General features: G+C 42.2%; 1 protein-coding gene across 1 annotated transcript in view; it reads right to left on the reverse strand.

The window, feature by feature from the left end:
• Positions 1-20,375, reverse strand: part of MNS1 (meiosis specific nuclear structural 1) — a 498,937-nt gene that overhangs the window by 205,475 nt on the left and 273,087 nt on the right. Inside the window, exons 6-7 of the mRNA XM_069624891.1 lie at positions 6,525-6,741; positions 1,098-1,205 (exon numbers count right to left, since the gene is read on the reverse strand). Coding sequence (XP_069480992.1) covers positions 1,098-1,205; positions 6,525-6,741 — 325 coding nt within the window. The remainder of the gene's footprint in view (positions 1-1,097; positions 1,206-6,524; positions 6,742-20,375) is intronic.

Below are 20,375 nucleotides of genomic sequence, written 5' to 3' on the forward strand. Positions count from 1 at the left end.
TGCTAACTTTAATCAACATATAGCAGGTTCATTTTCACCTGCGTGGGGGCCAGGGGTAAGGGAAAGTGTTAGAGCAGGTTACGCTCTCCTTTCACAGCTCTCCTGAGGCATAGTAGGGCAGCAAAGCGGAGATAGCATCTCTGCTTCCGCTTTCCTCCTCCGTCTCCATATTGCATTTGGTCCTACACCTGCATGAGCTTTTCATACAGGTTTAAAGCCAAAGAATGTCTATAGAATATGCCTCTTATTAACACCTACTAACGAGCAGGCGGATTCCATTGGAATCCATTTTAAAAATAGGAAGCGTGTTATTTGTCCCAAATCAGAGAATAAAAAGGTTAAGTGTAAAGGCGCCTTTATTTACTCTTTACTTGTACACTATGCTTTGGGAGTGTTTACAATTAAATGCAGGGGCTCAGCACCACTTAAATGTAAGTGTTAGTGGTCCCCTGTATGCAATTACCATTTAATCTAAACGGATCCCCATTAGTATTTAATAAAATATCATGTAGCCCACAAGCATTTCAAAAAGTTGCATACCACCTTAACACAATTGCTAGGGTTGATGTAGTGAATCATATTTTCGTGATTAAGAGATGGCAAGCCCCTACATGCAATAGGGTCAAGGACGAAATGTTCATTTGAATCACTGACCTGCTTTCAGGTCTGCATGCACCGGATTTGGAGTTGGAAATGCTTACTTTTTAAAACAGAAGGCAATGGAATACAAATAACAGGAGTTACCCCCAAACCATAAAAAAACAATTAAAACCTCTTTTGTACCCAAGATTATCAAGAAAACCTGTTAAAACCGATTGTTTGCATTGTGTCTCGTCTTGGTGACCAAGAAAACAATATTTTGAAAAGCAGAATTGTTCTCTAAGCCACAGCACTGAAGAGCAGAACAGTACATGACTATGTGCGAAGAGCATCATATTTGCTCATCTACAAAGTACAGATTAGAGCCACCACACAAACGGACAGCCTTCTGGGGCAGTGATCAGTGCATGTGAAGATATAGGGCTCATCCTGCATACGGTGATTGGGGCCCTTAAAGCAATACAGTCACATACGTTCAACATGTTGGTTACACTTACAATCTGCTTTTGTCTGTCTTGCTGAGCCTGTTCTTCAAGATACAGTTCTTGCCTAATTTGTTCAAGCTCATCACGTTGCTTCTTCTCCCTTTGGATATGCTCTGTAAGCTGAAACACAGAACAAAAGTAGCAAATGTCATACAAAACAAAGAATGATTCAACTCTACACACATCGGATGTTTGGGACCAATTTACATGCTAGGGATAAATAGCCAAATTCCAACAAAACCAACCCAACAAAACCAAACAATAAAACAAACCAACCAACCAACCAACTGCAAACACACAAACGCACTTAGAAGTCCATGTAACCAACGGGAGGAAACAATATGGAGCCACAAGATGAAGGCAGATGGCTATTTTATCTCAGTTCTCTTCCCAATGGTCTGAATACATATTTACTATACATCACAAAGTTCAATCTACATTTAACTTATGAAACCCTTTAGTTATTATGGAAGAACATACAATTATGTGTATGCAAGGTGCTTTTCTCTATAGGACATATTTAAGAAGTGCAATATGTGAAAGGTGAACCTGTTATCCTGGGACTAGGTCTGGATCAATGGGACCGAATCTCTAGGGGTTTAGCGCAAGTTATTCACTGTTGTGACTACTGAGCTCCTTGGCCATAGTCCACTTCCCCCACTGCATTTGGGAGGTCGTCTACGGGAAGGGAAATGGACTGGGGCGCACTCGAGCAATACTGAACAGAAAAACATGCACTGGACATGCCTGTGCCGGCACCTCTCTCTCTCTCATGTGTCACTAGGAACAAAAGCCAGTCTTTTTCAATGTTTCAATAAGCACATCGGTTCTCGATAGCAGAGATGGAGCGAGGGCTATTTGGGGCAAGGGGACTATTTATTAGCAGTATGAAAGTTTGTATGGAGAGTAACCTACTCCCTACACCAGTCCTCTTTCCTCCATACATTTGGGAGACTGAAAACAAACCACATAAAATGTGGGAGATGGCAATGGCGCATACTACAGCCAAAAAGATATTTAACATGGACTGGTCAAAGAAAGCATACATTTGTGAACTTTGATCCAAAAAAAATAACGCTTTTAAAAGGCATTGGAGGTTGCCAGGGTCACCAATGAGTCACAGGTAGCCTGCATCGAAATTTCCAAAGGTCACTCGAGGGAAAACTTCAGAACACTGCTTACAGCTAGGGTGCATTGTGCCTCCCCCAATGGGTCTGGAAAACATGTAACATGTTTGGGTTCTTATACAAATCAATGAAGACGCTTTTACAGCACGAGTGCTCTTTTTTGGGTAGGGGCTTGTTGAAAAAGGACTAGATACAGAGAACCAGAAAAGGGGATAACAACAAGCTACCTTTCGATATCCTCACCGGAGGTAACAACTGGATCTCACACCAAATCCATGTATTCACAAACCATCAATCTTTTAGCAAATATAAAGAGATGGAAGGCTCAATTTTAGAAAAAATCTCTCATATTTATTATATTTTATAGTAAAACAGACCATTTGGTCACATTTGCAAAACTCATTATACATAAAAAGCAAATAAAAGAGACAAACTATCTACAATTTAGATCTTGTCTTCATTCACATAATACTTTGTAACAAAAGGTTAGTAACACATGGGTGACTTTGAAATAGCCTATTCTTGTTATGCTAAACAATCCCCATTTTTCTTGCGTCGACGTGCATAAATCCGTTTGCAGCCTTAATGTTTTAATCCCATAACGACTTTTCCTTCTTTTTTTATTGATTGGTCGTATATGTAAGGCTTTCTTCAGGACACAATATTCAAAGATACAGAATGTCACACATTCAATTGTGCAATGTCTCGAGGTATCTGCGGAGAAAAGTATGAAGGCCTCTCACTTCCTGAACTTCCCATCAGCAACCAAGAAGTGTTCCTTGTATAAACTGGTGCAGCCTCTCCCAACGTTTCTCGTCCTGCAAGTGGGCTGCAGCATAGACGGTAACAGCTATACTGGCACTGCTCGGTTTGGGTTCTACGTTGTTACATCAAAGTGAATTACTTTGTGGGAATTCACGTCGATGCAAAACATTTTTCCATTTACATTTTTGTTTAACTAAATATTAATTAAAAAAAAAATTATATATGTATATATATATACATATATATATATATATATATACACCTTCCCAAACACCCCTTATAATGCTGACCCCCAAACATACATATTTAAAATATGTGACACAAAGTAATTGCATCGAGGTGACTTACCACAAAGTAATTCACTTCACTGTAACAATGGTGTACGCATTTCGTTTGAGGTTAAGCTCAGTAACACCCTCAGGGAGAAAAGAATTGCGAGTTCTAAGAACTACTTGTCTTACCAAAACACAAACCAGCTTCTCCGTGCATGGGACCTAAAGTTCACCAATTTTATAGGGCAAAGTTACGGCTACCAAAACAGCAGTCTTTCATAAAACAAACTGTACGTCAGCCAAAGCCATCAGGTTTAAGGGCTTATGCCATTATCACAATGTTAAAATCCCACGATGGGATGTGGAGGCCTCAGATGTGGAAAAAGGGAAATTAGGCTATTCATAAATCTTTTCACCACCACGTTCTAAAAAGGAAAATAAACAGAATCTGTAATGAGTTATACCGAATGGCTAAGTAGGTGCAGCATGAATCAACTTATGAGCGATTCAGCCAAGTTAGAAATAAAAGATAAGACCTCATCTAAGTTACAAGGTAAGAGGTTAATGCTTTTAAAAACAAAAGCTTGCCCATTTCCCCATTCTGAATTAATTTGAGCTTTTATGCAGACATCCCAAGATGTCCATAGGCCAGGTCCTCACGGACCAATTGCCTAAGGTCATCGGTAAGTCTACAGTGGCATTCTGCCTTCTGGCCAAGTGAAATGCTGACAAATCCTCACAGCTTTCCCCAACACCAGAGGGAGAAAATCCTGGAGAGCCAGCGCACTGAAATGCAAGTCTCGCTTCCTCCTGCGCCCTCTGACCCAGGACTTGAGATGGATCCAGGTGGGCTCTCACACTTAAAAGCACTGCATATGACTAATGTCACCGGATGGGACGCTTCCCAGAACGGTAAACCTTTGATAAGACAATGCACTTTAGTCTCCATGCCAAACTATGTTTTATTGCTGTGTCCTGGACTCCCAGTTTCCTTTCGGTTACTGGAGGTTCAGCTGCTCCTGAAGTTGTCTCATCTGCAGCCTGCACAACAGGATCAACAGAATGCAAGAAAACATGAACCCCAGAATCCTCTTGAAATCCCATTGTTCTCCAGACCAAAGGGGCATGCCCAGCGGTTGTAAAGTCTCCACAATGGACTCCGCTTCCTCTGAATTGAGGGCTTCAAGTAGGATCAGACTAGATCAACTTACATCCCATGGCATCCAACTTGACTCCATGTCTGAAGGCGTGGTGGAAGGCTCCAGAGTTGCATATCTCAGTCTCACTGCAGCTGCCATGCAAGAGTCTAACCGCAGCAGGTTGCTGAAGAAGCAGTCACTGAATCAGGGCCTATTTCTGGTTTGGCCAAAAGGTGGCGTTGATGCTGGAGCTTTGAATATCTGCTTGAATATCTGCTGGCCTTCCCCTATACCATGGGCATAATCACAACTACCAGTGCCGACTTGCATGCTATGTTCAGCCTTGCAGTGAGGACTTGATCCTCTTCAGGGTTTTTGACACCCAGATGTCAATGTCCTGCTACTCTCAACATCAGACCTTGGAAGACAACATTATCCTGCACTGCAAAAGTAAGGCATCTACTTGAGAGTGGCCCGCCTCCTCTAACTCTTGCTTGAAGTACATTGGGTCTGTGGCTGGGCCATGGCTCCTGACCTTGAACTACCTTCAAGAAAGGAACGAAGAAGGGAGGCAGGTGTTCTGCCCCATTCATTGCGACTAGTTTCCCAGGCCTTTATACATGTCTGAGGAGAAGCTCTGGGGCAGTGAGGAGTACCAAAGCTACCCCCTTGACCCCAACCATAGACCTTGTTTCACAATGGGACCTCAACCAGCTGCAGTCTCTTACATATGACTGGTGATGTGCTGGGTTCGGAAAACTCCCCAATCACATTGTGCAATGCTTAACTATCATCTCCAACAATGGCAACAGACAGCAGGCCATCATTGGAGACTCCTTTGACAACGCAAGTTCAAGCAATGATCATTCTACTAATGCTGCTGCCTACTCCATCAACCACAGGGGCATTGATGGCAGTTGGTTTTTGCATGAGGCCGGTTCACTGCTCCCTGTGCAACTCACTCACCCAATGATGGTGGTGTAGAGGTCACTCTTTCAAACACGCTCGTACCCAATCCCTGAGGGTTCAGAGGCTGGTCTAAGGGCATTTGACACCATCGACTGACGCACTTTTAGGTCTGTTTTTTCATTACCAAACAGTTTCCCCTTCGTTCCCTGTTCACTGCCATACTTGCTGGACTCCTTAGCTGCTTTTTCTCCTCCAAGATTCTGCCACCAGGCCCGAGTCTCCTCTCCCATTCGAGTCTTGGTGAACAGGCCCTGGCACAGTCCATAGACTCACTCAAGAGGATGCAAGCAGTACATAAAAACTTGATAGCCCTCCTAGACCATGTTTTTTCTCAGGCACAGATGGAAAAGCGACACTGGCCTTCTATTTGGCTAGAAAAGCACACAGCTGCAGCAGCTACCAAGAACCCCAGCCACCTGTAAAGCACTGGCACAGGCTGGCAGCCAATATTCCTCCAAATCTTTAATAAAACTCACTCTCCCTCATAGGCAAATGAAGCTGGGCAGGACCCCTTCCCCAAGTGTTTCTTCAATAGCAAACAAATAAACAAATAATATAGAAATGAAAGTTGAGGAATATGATCTGGCAGCACTGGGTTTTCATAATGGCATGCCTGTACAAGTACTCTTAAATTAGCAAGGGCTTGTTCAGCTTGTTCATCTGAAGCCTCCACATCCCATCGTGGGATTTTAACATTGTGATAACGGCATAAGCCCTTAAACCTGATGGCTTTGGCTGACGTACAGTTTGTTTTATGAAAGACTGCTGTTTTGGTAGCCGTAACTTTGCCCTATAAAATTGGTGAACTTTAGGTCCCATGCACGGAGAAGCTGGTTTGTGTTTTGGTAAGACAAGTAGTTCTTAGAACTTGCAATTCTTTTCTCCCTGAGGGTGTTACTGAGCTTAACCTCAAACGAAATGCCCATCTAATCAATGGGATTACATTTTCTAAATATGGTGGTAGAATAAAAGTAAACATGATTACCAGTTTCCCAACCGGAGAGGTAGAAATACTGGCTGCAAAGTAATTGAATGTATAAGAACCACTACTGGTTGAAAAATTCCCGTCCCCAAGGTGGCACTCCTGCATCCATTTAAAGCACTCTTTTAATGGGTGGGCACAAAGTTGGCTTCAAGAAGGTATGTGTGTAGAATATTCAGACATACCATATTTTGCAGTGCCAATTTCCGCTCCTCTCGTTGTCGGACTTCAGCCATCCGATCTTCTTCCCTTCGTTGTTGCATATTTGCAAACGACAAGATTTTCTGATTTTCCTCCTCCATTCTTTCACGTTCCAATCGTCTCCATGCCGCCTGCTGGTGCTTAAATTCCTCAATATACCTCTGTGTTGCACTCATTTTTTCAAGTTTCAATTGTCTTTCTCTGTGCCAGTACAAAAATAAACCGTATATATTAAAACAGTATTAATATCATTTGATTTACATATCTAAATGTACTCTGATGAAACACAAGAGGTAACTTTTTCCTTTTCCCCCAAAAACTGGAATTCTAAAAGGTTGGCGCCATTGGATTTGTATTTTATTAAACTTCTAAAACAATTTAGCTAAAGTGCTGTACAAAAAAAATAAACCACAGTACAATAAAAGGAAATGGTGGATGTTGCAATAAGCACATAGGACTGATTCTTCTACCCTGCTCCCCCCTTCCCCCTCCCCCCTCCAGCCTACTTCTGCAGGATTCTGTCCTGATACATTCTGGTTTGACCATCACCGTCTTGTGCCCAATGTTAGACTTGACTTTCTTGGACTTCATTGTTTCACGGTGCGTCACCCTTTCTCAAATCTCATGCAGGACTTCCTTTGCATCTTGTACTCATGGTGGCCCCATCTTCATCTTGTATCCTGGCTTGCAACATTATGTGTTACTACTGACTCTGCAATTGTATTCGCTCTCCCCTCTTGCTCCTCCACTCTTTGACTGCTTACTCTCTGTTCTCTCCTCCTCTCCCTTTTCCCATCTCTTCCCCTCCTCCCCTTACTTTCTTCTATGCACTTTATCAGAATTGTCCCTGGACCTAGTATGATAGCAACCTCGTCTGTCTCCGCCCCTCCCCCCACTCCAGGACTATCTGATATGTCATCAGGCCTAGTACGATAGTTGCTTGTTTTGTTCCTCCACTCCCTTTCTGCACCCCTCTCCCTCACCTTTTGTTTTTCTCCAGCTCTACCAGAAATGTCGTCAGGCCTAGTATGGTAGTCGCCTGTCTGTTTCCATTTCCTTCCCACTCTCCCCCTCCCTTATCTATGTCTTTAGCACTTGCACTATCTGAAATGTCGTCAGGCCGAGTACGATAGTTAAATTTCACAATTTACTGTTCATGGCCTGTAAGAAGGTAATTGTATTTTCCCTTGTTCCCTCCCTTGCCTTGAAGCGCTTTGAAACACATTGTGAATAGGCGCTATATAAATAAACTATCATATCACATTGAGTTATAATGAAGTAGGAAGAATGTGTTTGTTTAAGTAGAGCTCGAAAAACAGGAAATGGGAATTAAGAACTGACAAATAACAGCTTTCAGGGCTTGGGGACTAGAAGTGAGATATGATATATGTTTTTATCTAGAAATTGCAAATGTTTGTTTTTATTGTTTATGTTAATACAATGTGTATGAAATGTGTTAAAAGTCAAATTTTGGCTAATGCACTTTAAATAAAAAAAAAAAAGAAGTGAGAATTAATGGATATGAGAGGGAGTGCAGGGAGGCTCACGAATTAGAAGAAAGTGAAGTTGGGAATGGATAGGAGTTGGCAAAGGTTGCTCAGTGAAACTCTCACTGAGCCTGGAGACGTCTGATTCGTAGTAAATATTACTTCAAATTAATAGACTATAGTTAATAATTTTGTATTTTAGTTGAAAAAACTAAGCTGCAATAATCTTCAAATTATCCAAAATTGCAAATAATCCAATTGTCTTTATTCAAAGGTAGTTAGTAGAAGCCCTGGCCGATGCATTTGGGCCGATGCAATAGACCTCGCTCGAGTGCTATAGAAACCACTTTCCTTAAAGTAATTTTAACACTGCTTTATCTCAAATCCATCGATGCCGATGTACTTTGCCTTTGTCCAAACTTTCTGTCATGTGTGCAAAGCTGTGAAGGCCAAATGTGTTGCTCATCTGTTTTAGGAATTATACTCCTGATCCCTAAGTGCATTGAATTGCATGCATCATGTCGAAAAGAGATGGAAACTCTTGTCTGTGTCTAATGGGGATTTCCTGTTCCTGGTAAGTATCTCGATGTGGCTCATGATATGATATGACATTTATAACGCGCCTATACGCAAGTGTCTCATGGCGTGACGAGGCCTGGGAGGGGAAACCGAGGGAAGACCGAGACAACGATCCTACTAGGTCAGGTGACATTGAGATCGCACAAGTGCAGGGGTTGGGGGGAAGGGGAAAAGTGCAGAGGGAGAGGGGAAGGGACAGTGGAGTACATAGGAAAACAGTAAGATAAATAAAGACAAATAAAAGTGCAGCCATCAGGCGTCAAGTGCTAGTCGGAGCTGTAGAGGTACAGAACAGTCCCCGAATGCAAGGGTTGACAAGGAGGCAGTGCAGGTGTGCAACTGGTGAGAGGTGGGGGGGACCTGGGCACGAGATCAGAGGGTAGCCAGGTAACCAGTGTAGTTTCAGATTCAGTCAGGAGATCAGCAGGGGAGAGGAGGAGAGAAAGCAGAAGCAAAGAGGAAGGTCTTGAGGTGCTTTCCGGAACCAGAGATGTTTCTCCTCAAGTTTCAGAGAGGCCGGGAGGCCTCAAAGGGGGGGGGGGGGCAGCAGAAGAAAGATCCACCACCAACTCGCTGCTTGGAGAAGGGACGGACCCTGAGGAAGTTGGAGGTGGATGAGCGAAGAGCTCGAGAGTGAAGATATTTAGGAAGAGCGAGTTGAATGTATTGAGGTCCCAGACCCCAGAAGACCTTGTGGACAATGCAGAGGGTTTTGAACTTAATCCTCTCCGCCACTAGGAGCCAGTGCAGAGATTTCAGTCCTGGAGAGATGATCCCTGGGCTTGAAGCCAAGGACAAGTCTCGCAGTCCTGTTTTGGATGAGTTGCAGAGGGCGGAAAGTAGAGGCAGGCAGGTTGAGAAAGAAGCTGTTGCAATAGTCCAGCCTAGAGAGAACTAAAGCTCTGGAGGCAGTGAGCTTCTGGGAGAAGGAGAGGAAAGGAAGAATACCTCTGAGGAGGTTTAGCAGTGTGACTTCTTAGAGATGTCAGAGATGTGAGCAGAGAAGGAAAGTGTGGAGTCGAAGATGATACCAGGGTTTTTAGCCACACAGGTCGGAGCAGGAAGAGGGCCAAGGGAGGCCAGCCAGAGAGTGACAGGAAAGGAGGGAGCAGGTGTGCCGATGAGGAGAATCTCGGTCTTACTAGCATTAAGGTAGAGATCATTAGTGGCACACCATTCCAAGATAGCAGACAGACAGTCCGAGATGAGCTCCGAGCAAGTTGCAATCAAGTTGCTGTTCGGCTGTCTACGCTCTTCAGAAACGCTGCGTGAACTTGGACATACAGTGGATTGACAGTGTTGAGCATCTGCTTGTACTTAACAAGCGAGGACACGCCCATTTACCCAGCATTCTGGGTGCTCCTACACGCACGCTCCGAGCAAGTTGCAACCAAGTTGCTGTTCGGCTGTTTGCTGCTCGCAGCACAGTGGAATAGCGAACGTGCAACGGGGTAAAGCTTACTTTACAGCTGGTCGTGTCCTTTGCCTTCTAAATAGCATATACTTTAACTTCATACTTTATACCTTGAAATCTGGAATGCCAGCAAACATCATGATCTCTTGGACTTCCGTCACCTTGAAATTGACACCGGCAAAACCTTCTCTGGCCATTGCCAATAGAGTGAAGATTACAGGTGCAGCTTCATTCAAAGTTGACCAAAGAAACGTTACCGAAGACGTTAGGAACTTTTGTCATCTGCGACCGATTAACCTGGATACATCTACATATACAATGGAGATCAACACTCAACGGACGTCTTGTGAAACTCTTGACCCCACAGGTAGCAATATTGTCTGCCTCTTTAACTGATACACAAATGATGTCCGAAATGTGCGAGCCGATGAATGATTCGAATGTATGCCCGGCACTAACTAACCTGACGATTCAGTCAGCGGTGGGCTTATTGACTCGTGGGTTACCTTCTGTCACTATATATTCTTTATCTAACATTAAGTCTCCTGCAATAAGTTCTTAGGCGGACCAGCATAATGTGTGTACCTATGCAAATGTTCCGAGTGAATCGAAGGCTTGTACTATTGATCTCCAGAGTGCAGATAATGCTTCGTTGAAGTTGTTTGATGAAAAAAGTAAGTTTAACAGCTCCATTGGTATACCGGAATGCTTTTCAGATTGATGAACCTCAGAAAAAAGCACAACGCGAGTGTTAATCATTCACAGAGTTTGAGAAAACCGCATACACAGAGATTAACCATTCACTCTCCTTTATAAATCCTATGCCACGTAGATTGAGATCACCTGCAGTTCCTCATGAGGATAAGCTTGATTTACAGAGAGCAAATCATAACTAGTCTCCACTCATTCAAGTAACACTCCAAGCAATTAACACCTCGATTGCAGCTTTAGTTAAACTATTTGAAACATTAGACGACAGGATCACTAAGCAGTTAAACCAGTTCGATCAAATTGTAGAGTGGCTGAATGCTTTGGAAAGATCATCGTTGAGTGAGAAAAAAAAGGTTTGCCTTTACACAAACACAGACTGATAAACCTAAATCAGGCAATATGGTTGCGTCGGCAGTGAATGTCTCGCCAGCTTTTTCTCAAATCATTACGTCACCATTGTCGCATATTGAAGAGATTAATAAAGACAAGTAATCGCTTCAAATCGACAATTCTGTTATTTGAAATAAACAAGGATGCGAGGCAAATTCCTCGTCAGGGTTGCCGCTTAACAGCTCCCTTGTGGCGACAGATTCCGCCCGACGTTCCAATCTAGAGCAAGAGGGCCCGGCAGAACACATTGAATACATACAATCTATTCCATTTGAAACTCCACAAGAGCACAATTGATAATACAACTAGATAGAAAAAAAAGAAAAACTTTAAGAATTTAACATCACAGACTAAAACCAATGCCAAACAATTTGCTAAATGAATCTCCGTGGCTGCAATGATCAGATCAAGAAACAGCAGAGGTCCAGCTGAGAAGAGCAATATGGCGAATAAACGTAAAGCCACTCGTGTATCAACAATAACAAAACAAAAAAAGAACTTTGTCCTATTGATCATGCTCCTCTGAACCAACTGATAGTAGCCCTAGCTGAAGAAGGTGCTAAACAAGCAGAAACACAAAACAAACCTTGGCAATTGTTGCCTGGGTCGATTGTTTCTCCTCATGAGCAACCCATGGCATTAGGCACTCAGCCAAGAGACCTTGTTGACACAAGTAATCCAGTATTGCCCAAACAGTGTGAAGCCCCATTATCCCTGAGCGATGAAACGACATCTCATCATATTTCAAAACAAAGTGAGAAAGAAAGAATCTTGATCCCTCAATAACCGGTAATTTCAGACCTATTACCAATGTACCGTTTTTATTAAAGATTATAGCAAGGTTGCTTATGAACAATATCAGATTTTTGTACAGAGTAACAATATTCTTTGAGGAACAATCTGGCTTTCGGGCTAATCATGGTACTGAGACAGCTCTTTTGGAACTTCAGAATAATATTGAATGCATTATTGAAAAAGGTAATCCTTCACTACTTCTTTTGCTGGATCTTTCTTCGGTATTTGATTTCATCAATCATGAACTTCTTGCCGAAAGACTTCTTACAGTTGGCAGATGCTCCCAGTCTGCAGCAGACTGGTTTAAATCCTTTTTAGGCCCTAGATCTGCAGCAGTTAAGGGGAATTTCTCATCCTTAATCATCCCACTATTATGTGGTTTTCCGCAAGGCTCATGCCTGTCGCTGCGCCCATTTAATATTTTCTCAAAACTCCTTTGTGATATGTTACAATCCATGGGTGTCAGGTTTACGAACTATGCCGACGACACCCAGTTGGTGTTCACACTATCCGGAGACTATGAACAAGATGCCTGTAGAGTAAGAGGTTTTTCAGCCATACAAATCTGGATGGCATCAAACTCACTAGCCCTTAACGAAGCTAAAACTGAGCTAATGATAATTGGAACCCCACAGAGATTAAACAATCTTTAGGACAAGTATCAAAGTTTTAAAATCAACAATAGGAATATTAAGGTTTCCGACCACACAAAGACACTTGGTGTTTTTTATGGATTCTCATCTCTCCTTAAAAAGACATGTATCCTATCTCAAATCTACCTGTGCTTTCTTTTCTAATCTTCTTTGGCAAATTTGCCCATACTTATCCAAGCCTAACATGGCTATAATAGCTGGCGCCATTGTTAACTCTAAACTCGACTATTGCAACAACTTGTTGATGGGCACTTCCAAGTCAAACATAAGCAAGCTGCAAACCATCCAAAATGGAGCCACTAGAGCAGTAAATGGTTTAAGCAAACATTCACATATCTCGGCTGAAAGGAGGAGTCTGCACTGGCTCTCAGACGGACAACGAATTCAATTCAAAAGTGCTGTCATGGTCTTCAAATGTCTATCCGGGATGGCTCCTAAATATCTCTCGGATAAAATACAGAAAGCACTATCATGAGACACCTGTGCTCCAACAACAACTTAGATTTGCTCCAACCTCATCCACTCCTTAAAAGAGTTGGTATTATTAACTTTAGCTTCTGGGCCCCCAAGACCTGGAATTCACTGCCTCGGTCGATAAAAAACTGGATCCATCAGTAAATTCAAAAAGCAACTCAAGACGTGGTTGTTAGATGGCGGCAATGAGTAATGATTATTCCTCGTTTTGGACCCTTGTCGTACTGCCTGTTTTCTATGTTTTTTGTGATTGTTGTTGTTCATATGAGTGCTCTGATGCCTTTGGGCGATTGTGCGCTATACAAAAACTAACAGATAGATAGAAAATTCCTTATCAACTCAAATCAAAGCCCTCATTCAATCTTCAATCCAGGCGACGTAGACACAACAGAAAGTGCTCTGTGCCCTCTGAAGATCCCTCTCCGGTGACGGCTATGCCAGTCTCACCCTCGACAAAGCTAGTACGAAAGGGTGCCAGAAATGCAGCTCCTCACTTAGTGCAAGTAGCAAACAAAATAGCGCCTAAGGCACCTCCCAAAGTTCAGTCTTTACATGCAACCCAAATTAATTATTCTTTCATTCTAAAATGCCGCCCTGCTCCCTTTCCGTCCGATAGCCTGAATAGATCTTCAATTCTGGCGATCTTTGAAGACATTCCTAATCTTCAAGATATTACATCTGTAGACATCTCGCAAGTGGAATTCTTAAACGATACAGACTCCATGGTGGTGAGAATATGGCTTATGTCTGGCGCTGTACGAAACATACTGTGGAAAGCAAGACTAGATTTATTTGCCCTGGGATTTTTGCTGGCACTAGATCCTCCTCTCGAAAGGAACTAGGCCAAGAAAATGGTGGCGATCAAGGGTCCTATGAAGATCACATAAAAGCCTTGAGGATTTACGGCAATAATGGGAAACAGGTGAATTAATTAATTCCACACCAACCAGCTCATTCTTTGTTATAACTTGAATATAAAAAGAATGAAGACACTATTGCACTGGTTAGCTGGAACACTTGTGGTCATAAGCATCTGCTTCTATCAAGTGCAGCCCGCTTGACCTCTTTTCAAATCCTTGCTTTTCAGGAAACATGGTTAAGTGTCCCAATGGGACGGATATGAGATCATGTTAAATCCGGCTATTATAAAGAAAAAAGGTCATCCATCATCTGGCTTGATGGTAGCCGTGGCGAGCAGACACGGGTTTGAGAGTTCTCTGTGGGCCTCCCCCAAATCCCTATTTACAACTAGTGAAAATTAAGTATCGGAACAAAGTAATAGCTTAGCTGAATATCTATCGCAATCCAATCGCATTGGCTCATCATACATTTTTTGAAGAGCTACTTCTGGATATAGTAAAACAAGCAGCAGAGGTTACTAACATCTTCATTGTGGGAGATTTAAACTTGCGATGTTTATTGCCTGATAAAACACAAACAAATACTTGCCCAAGCACACAAAGATGGCTCCTGGTCATGACTGAACGCCTTTATTCAATGCTCAATGGAGTATTTGCTAAGGATAAGCCACCTAAAAGCATGTGGCAGCGAGGAAAAAGTGAATCCATTATAGATTATATCTTTACAGATCTTCACACATTTGGCCAAATAGAAGAATTTGAAGTGATATCCCAAACATTTAGTGATCATGCGTCATTGTTGGTAACCTGGACTATGAATGATTACAATAGAAAGGTTGAGAATAAGAGGTACCAGGCCTGCCTTAATATCAACATGGCGGGCTCCCACTTTTGCTGGAACCCACAATCTTTATTGGAATTTAAAAACACTATGGGCCTCATTACACGGAAGGCGGTGAGCCATGGCGCTATTAGCGCCATGGCTCATGCCGGTAAAATACCGGCACCGCCTTGGCGGAAAGGGGATTTACCGCCCCATTCCAAGGTTGGAGGGGCGGTAAATCCCCCTTCCGCCATTGCCCTTCCCCATTCCCATTTCTGCCCCATAGGGCTCTATGGGAATGGGGAAGGCGCTAATTACGGCACTGCAATTTTGCGGTGCCGTAATTAGCTCCAAAGTCCCTTAGCGGGTTGGTTTTTAACGCCTGCAAAAAGCAGGCGTTAAAGCACCAACCCATTAAGGGACCTCGTAGTAAGGCGGTAATGGTTAACGGTCACCGTTACCATTAACGGTGGCCGTTAACCATTACCGCCTTCCGTGTAATGAGGCCCTATGTGGCCGGCAAACCTTACACTTCGTCTCTGCTCCTATTTCGACATAGCAATAATATCAGTTTTCACTCTAACTTTAGGCCCAAGCATGTGTTTGATGAAGAGGTCGCACTCTGCAAGAGAGAATTACGAAAACAAAAAAGATAAGCTATTAAACTGCCTTGGCCAAATAGACTTAGGACAATTAAGTCCTTGAATTGCAAATATAAAAACTGGACATGATCGCACAAAGCAACACTATCAACATGATGGTGAGGTGATGTTGAGAGCGATTTATTAAAAAAATACGGCAGAGATTTTGTCTCTTGAGTACTGCAACTCACATGACGCAGCTAGTGACCCAAATTAATGGTGTTACTCAACAAGATTGGATCTCACATTTTTAAGAGCTATATAAAATTCCACTTCATGCAGTTTCAGGGAAACTTTCCATGTCAAACTGCTAATCAGACCTTTTAATCTCAGAAGAAGATATATATTTTTACATCTTGAAATCCAGTGGTTCTAGGGCTCCAGGACCCGATGGTCTGAGCAACTGGATGTTTAAACAATATCCAAAGCTGTGGTCTGAGATTTTATATGAGGTCTTCCAGGAGTGTTTGACGGAAAATTGTCTTTCTAACTCTTGGAGATCTTCGGTTGTGGTCCCAATCTACAAAACGGGCGATCGGTCATGCCCTAATAATGATCCCATTGCCCTTCTTGACGCACCTGGGAAGCTGTTTTCTAGATTTATTTTGAGGGATCTAAACAAGTGGACCAGTGAACATGCTCAACGAGATCTATACCAAACAGGCTTCGTCCCTGGAATGGGTACTGCAATCAATCCTTTCACCATTAAATCCATGATTGCACAACATAACTCATCACAACAAGTAATATACGTAGCATTTGTCGATTTAAAAACGGCGTTTGATTCTGTATCACGAGAACTATTACTAGAGAAACTGAGGGTGGCTAAATGTCTAAGTTATCCGATCCATCTCATTAATGATTTGCATATTAACACCAATATGCAAATAAGACTTGATTTCAATGGTGCACTATCAGCCCAGATTAACACTTTTAGAGGGCTGAGGCAGGGTTCCATCCTTGACTCAGCCCTCTTCAACTTCTTTATATCAGATGTACAAGGTGCTTTCATGGGTATCCTTACAGATGCGCCCAAGTTGGCCTCGAGACTCATTCCAGCCATCTTGAACGCAGATGATTTAGTACTATTGTCCAAGACTCCACAAGGTTTGCAGTGTTCATTAGACGCCTTAGCAGAGTATATGCAGAGAAATCTGCTGATGCTGATTATCAATACAGCAAAAACTAAGGTCATGATCTGCAAACCCAAGTGTCACCGTCTTAAAGAAAAACTTGAAATGGACATTGCATGGAAAATCATTGGACCTACTGAATCATATATATATATATATATATATATATATATATATATATATATATATATATATATATATATATATATGATACATATATATATATTTGGAGATTACCATGTCCTCGTGTTCTGATGACGTAGCCCACTATGCAACTTTAGATGCTAAATTGAGCAACCTAATGTCACAGGCTGTTACAATTCAAGCCAAATTTGGAAAATTCTCTCTGAATCCAACGTTAAATTTCTTTCAGGAAAAGGTGACCCCAATACTATTATACGGGGCAGAAACCAAAAGAAGCCACCCCAGCTCACATCTGGAACAAATTGGAAGCTAAATTCTGGAGGCGTCTTATGCACCTTCCAAGTTGCGTTCTGGGTTCTGTAATGAGATATGAGCTGGGAATTATCTCTTTAGACACCAAATACTTGTGGCAAGTGGTTGCTCTGTTCAGAAAAGGTTTAGTTGCGTTCAACTCTAATCTGCTTATAGGTTTGGTGGCCAACCACATGTTCAAATCAAATGATATGTTTGTTCGAAGATGGAGAGCGATGGCGTTACTAGCACTCGTGGATGTTGACATATCGTTAGATCTTCTCAAGCAAAACCCAGTGCATGCTAAAACAAAATTGTTCCAAAATGACTGGCGAGTCACAGGAAACCAAAATTTGGGACATAGAGCTTATGGAAGTCAGATGCTTAGCCATAAAAAGTATAGCTCACCAGACCCGTACCTCTGTCGCTCTCCGTCTCCACAACATCGAAATTACTTCATGCATCCAAGATTAAATTTGTGGCTAATGAAAGAAATTCAAATACGCTGGAAATTAATTGAATCTTCAGAAAGCACATGTAGATATTGCAACAAACCTGGGCAAATCGAAAATCTGCAACACATTCTGGTGCAGTGTCAAGAGTTAATAACTATGCGAGTGCACTATTTACAACCAGCTTTAAAACATCTTCTAGGTTTAACTGTTTCCTTGTGGGCCCTGTTAGTAGAAGGACATAATACGTCTTTGAGAATGGTTGCCACTAGTATGTCAAGAATGCTTAAATTGAACAGCATGGAAAGTTGAGAATTATTTAAGCATTTGCTATCAGAACTGTCTTGTTCTAATTTCCTTTCTTTAAAAAAATGACGAATGTTCAAATTAATTCTCCTCACGTGGATTGATTATTTTATGCAATATAGGTTACTTGTGGTAATTATCTTAATTTATGAATTTGAACATGAAATTACATTATCACAAGTTGTATATTTTCTCTTTTTCTGTTCTCTTTATTTTTACTCGACTTTGATTGCGCATATTGAGTAATTATAAGTTAGTTTTAAGTTTAATAACATGTAAACATGATTGTATATAAAATATTGTAAAGTTGTTTATTCAGCTGTAACAAATAAAAACAAAGATGAGAGAAGGTGATGAAGTGGCAGAAGGGAGCATGAAATGAGTCGACTGTCATCTGCATAGCACTGAAAGTTGGGGCAGAGAGAGGCAATGGGGTGGGCAAGAAATGCCAGGTATTGGTGGAACAGCCATGGGGAGAGGTTAGACCCCTGGGGAACACCACAGGTAGAAAACGAGGAGAGGAGGTCCCAAGTTGGACTTGGGAGGGTCGATTGGAGAGGAAGGAGGTCAGCCAAGCCAGGGCCTGATCGGTGATGCCCAGGTTATCACGGAGATGGTTGAGCAGGATGGTATGGTTGACCGTGTCAAATGCAGAGGAGAGATCAAGTAAGATAAGGACACAGGGGGTGTTGGAGTCGAGGTTGGAGAGCAGGTCTGTACAGATGTTCAGGAGAGCAGTTTCCGTGCTTCTGGCAGCTCTGAAGTCAGACTGATGGTTGTGGAAAGAACCAACAGATTCACTGTGAAGGTTAAGCTGGGAGATGGTCAGCTTTTCCAGGAGTTCGGCCAGGAAAGGAGTGATAGAGATTGGACAATAGTGCAGGAAGGGTCGTCCGAGGGTTCCTTAAGAAGAGGCTGCACAAAGGAGTGCTTCATGGGGGAGGGGGATGTGTCAGAAACCAGTGGTAGAGCAGTGTCTCTGCGTCAGATAGTAGTTGGTCTATAGAGACAAGAGACGAAAGATAACATGGGGCAGGACAATGTATCAATTTAAATACAATACAAATAAAGTAAGAAAGACGACTAGTATCAAAGGGTAGCCAGGAGATGGAAAGAAGGGATTAGATGACAATCACAGGGGGAAAACCGAAAAGAAAGCATATGGCAGAACTATACTCTGAACGAAGGAGGTACCAGTTCATAAGCAGGAAGATCAATTGGGAGCGCAGAGCAATAATCCAGCCAAGAAAAGATCTGAGAAAAAGTAAGTACTTTAACAGCACAAAACTATAAAAAGGAGCAAACTTAACAATGTAGAGATTAAAATGAGCAGAATGAGAAGGGTTTTGAAATATGTAGAGAGATGGGACGATTAGAATCAAAGATAACGCCAGCTTTGGGTGCTGAAGAATAAAAGGGGAGAAGGGAAGGAACGAGAAGGGGGAAGAACAGGAAGAGGAATAGAAAATGAAGGGGAAAAAACACTTCAGTTTTGGAGAAGTTAAGATGAAGAAAATTAGTAGTCATCCATGAGTGAATAGCAAGAACATGGGCAGATAGGGTGGTGGGGGGGGTGTGTGAATAGAATGAAAAAAGAAAGGAAAGTTGGGCGGAGTCCATGTAGAAATTACAAGAAGGGTTGGAATATGGGATAATAGGTGACAAAGGAAAAGCATAGGGGAGGGGGGGCGGGGAGAAGAACAGAGCCAACCGCCTTGGTTTACTCCTTAGTGGAGAAGAAAAGCTATGGATGGCTGACCAGCCCAAAAGACCAAACAGGTGACAAACTATTAAAGGACAGTCACAAAGCCCTAAAGATGTGAGAGTTAGATGATCAACAGTACTGAAAGGCACAAAAAGGTCAGGAAGAAGAAAGGTGCAGAAAGGTCAGGAAGAAAAAGAATTGATGCATAAAATAGACAATCAATGATGTAAAATGTAGCAGTTTCAGTAGGGCGAGATTGACAGAAACCATATTGATAACGCCAAAAAGGATGGTGGTGATGGTTATAAGTTAAGATTTGGGCATTAACCATCCATTTAAGAACTTTGGAGAGAAAAGAAAGCAAAGAAGTTGGGTGGACATTTGCCAGATGAGAAGAGTAAAAGGAGGTAAAAAAAAAAAAACAGGAACGATAATAGCACGTTTGAATACTCTGGCGAAAGCTGAAGCTGAAGAGCGAGATTACAGAGAGAAGTTAAAAAGGGGAGGCTTAGAGGCTAAACCTTGAAGAGCGAGATTACAGAGAGAAGTTAAAAAGGGGAGGATTAGAGGATAAACCTTGGGAACAAGATAAGAAGGTAAAGGATCAAGAGAAGCAGTATGGTGGGTGCAAGATAGAAAAGGGATGGTGTCTGAGTCAGAGAAGAGAGAAGTAAGACAAAAAGGGAAAAAACAGGTGAACGCGATGGTATCTGAACAGGGTCAGAGGGGGAAGATACAAAAGAAGAACATAGGAGAGAACCCTTAGTGGTTCAACACTTAGCAAAGTCAAACGGACATCATTCGATTGAGCAGCTGAAATAATCAATGTTGATGAGAGAAAGAATCAGAACAAATCAGAGAAGTGTTTTTTGGCTGCAAGTAAAGAAATGTCAATGGAAGTATGCAAAGATGAAATGAAAGGAAATCAAGATCAGATTGGCTATTTTAGTGGCTACTAACAAGGGGATAACTGATTG

This window comes from Ambystoma mexicanum, chromosome 11 (genome assembly GCF_040938575.1).
Source record: "Ambystoma mexicanum isolate Mex_15411 chromosome 11, UKY_AmexF1_1, whole genome shotgun sequence".
NCBI classification, from domain to species: domain Eukaryota; kingdom Metazoa; phylum Chordata; class Amphibia; order Caudata; family Ambystomatidae; genus Ambystoma; species Ambystoma mexicanum.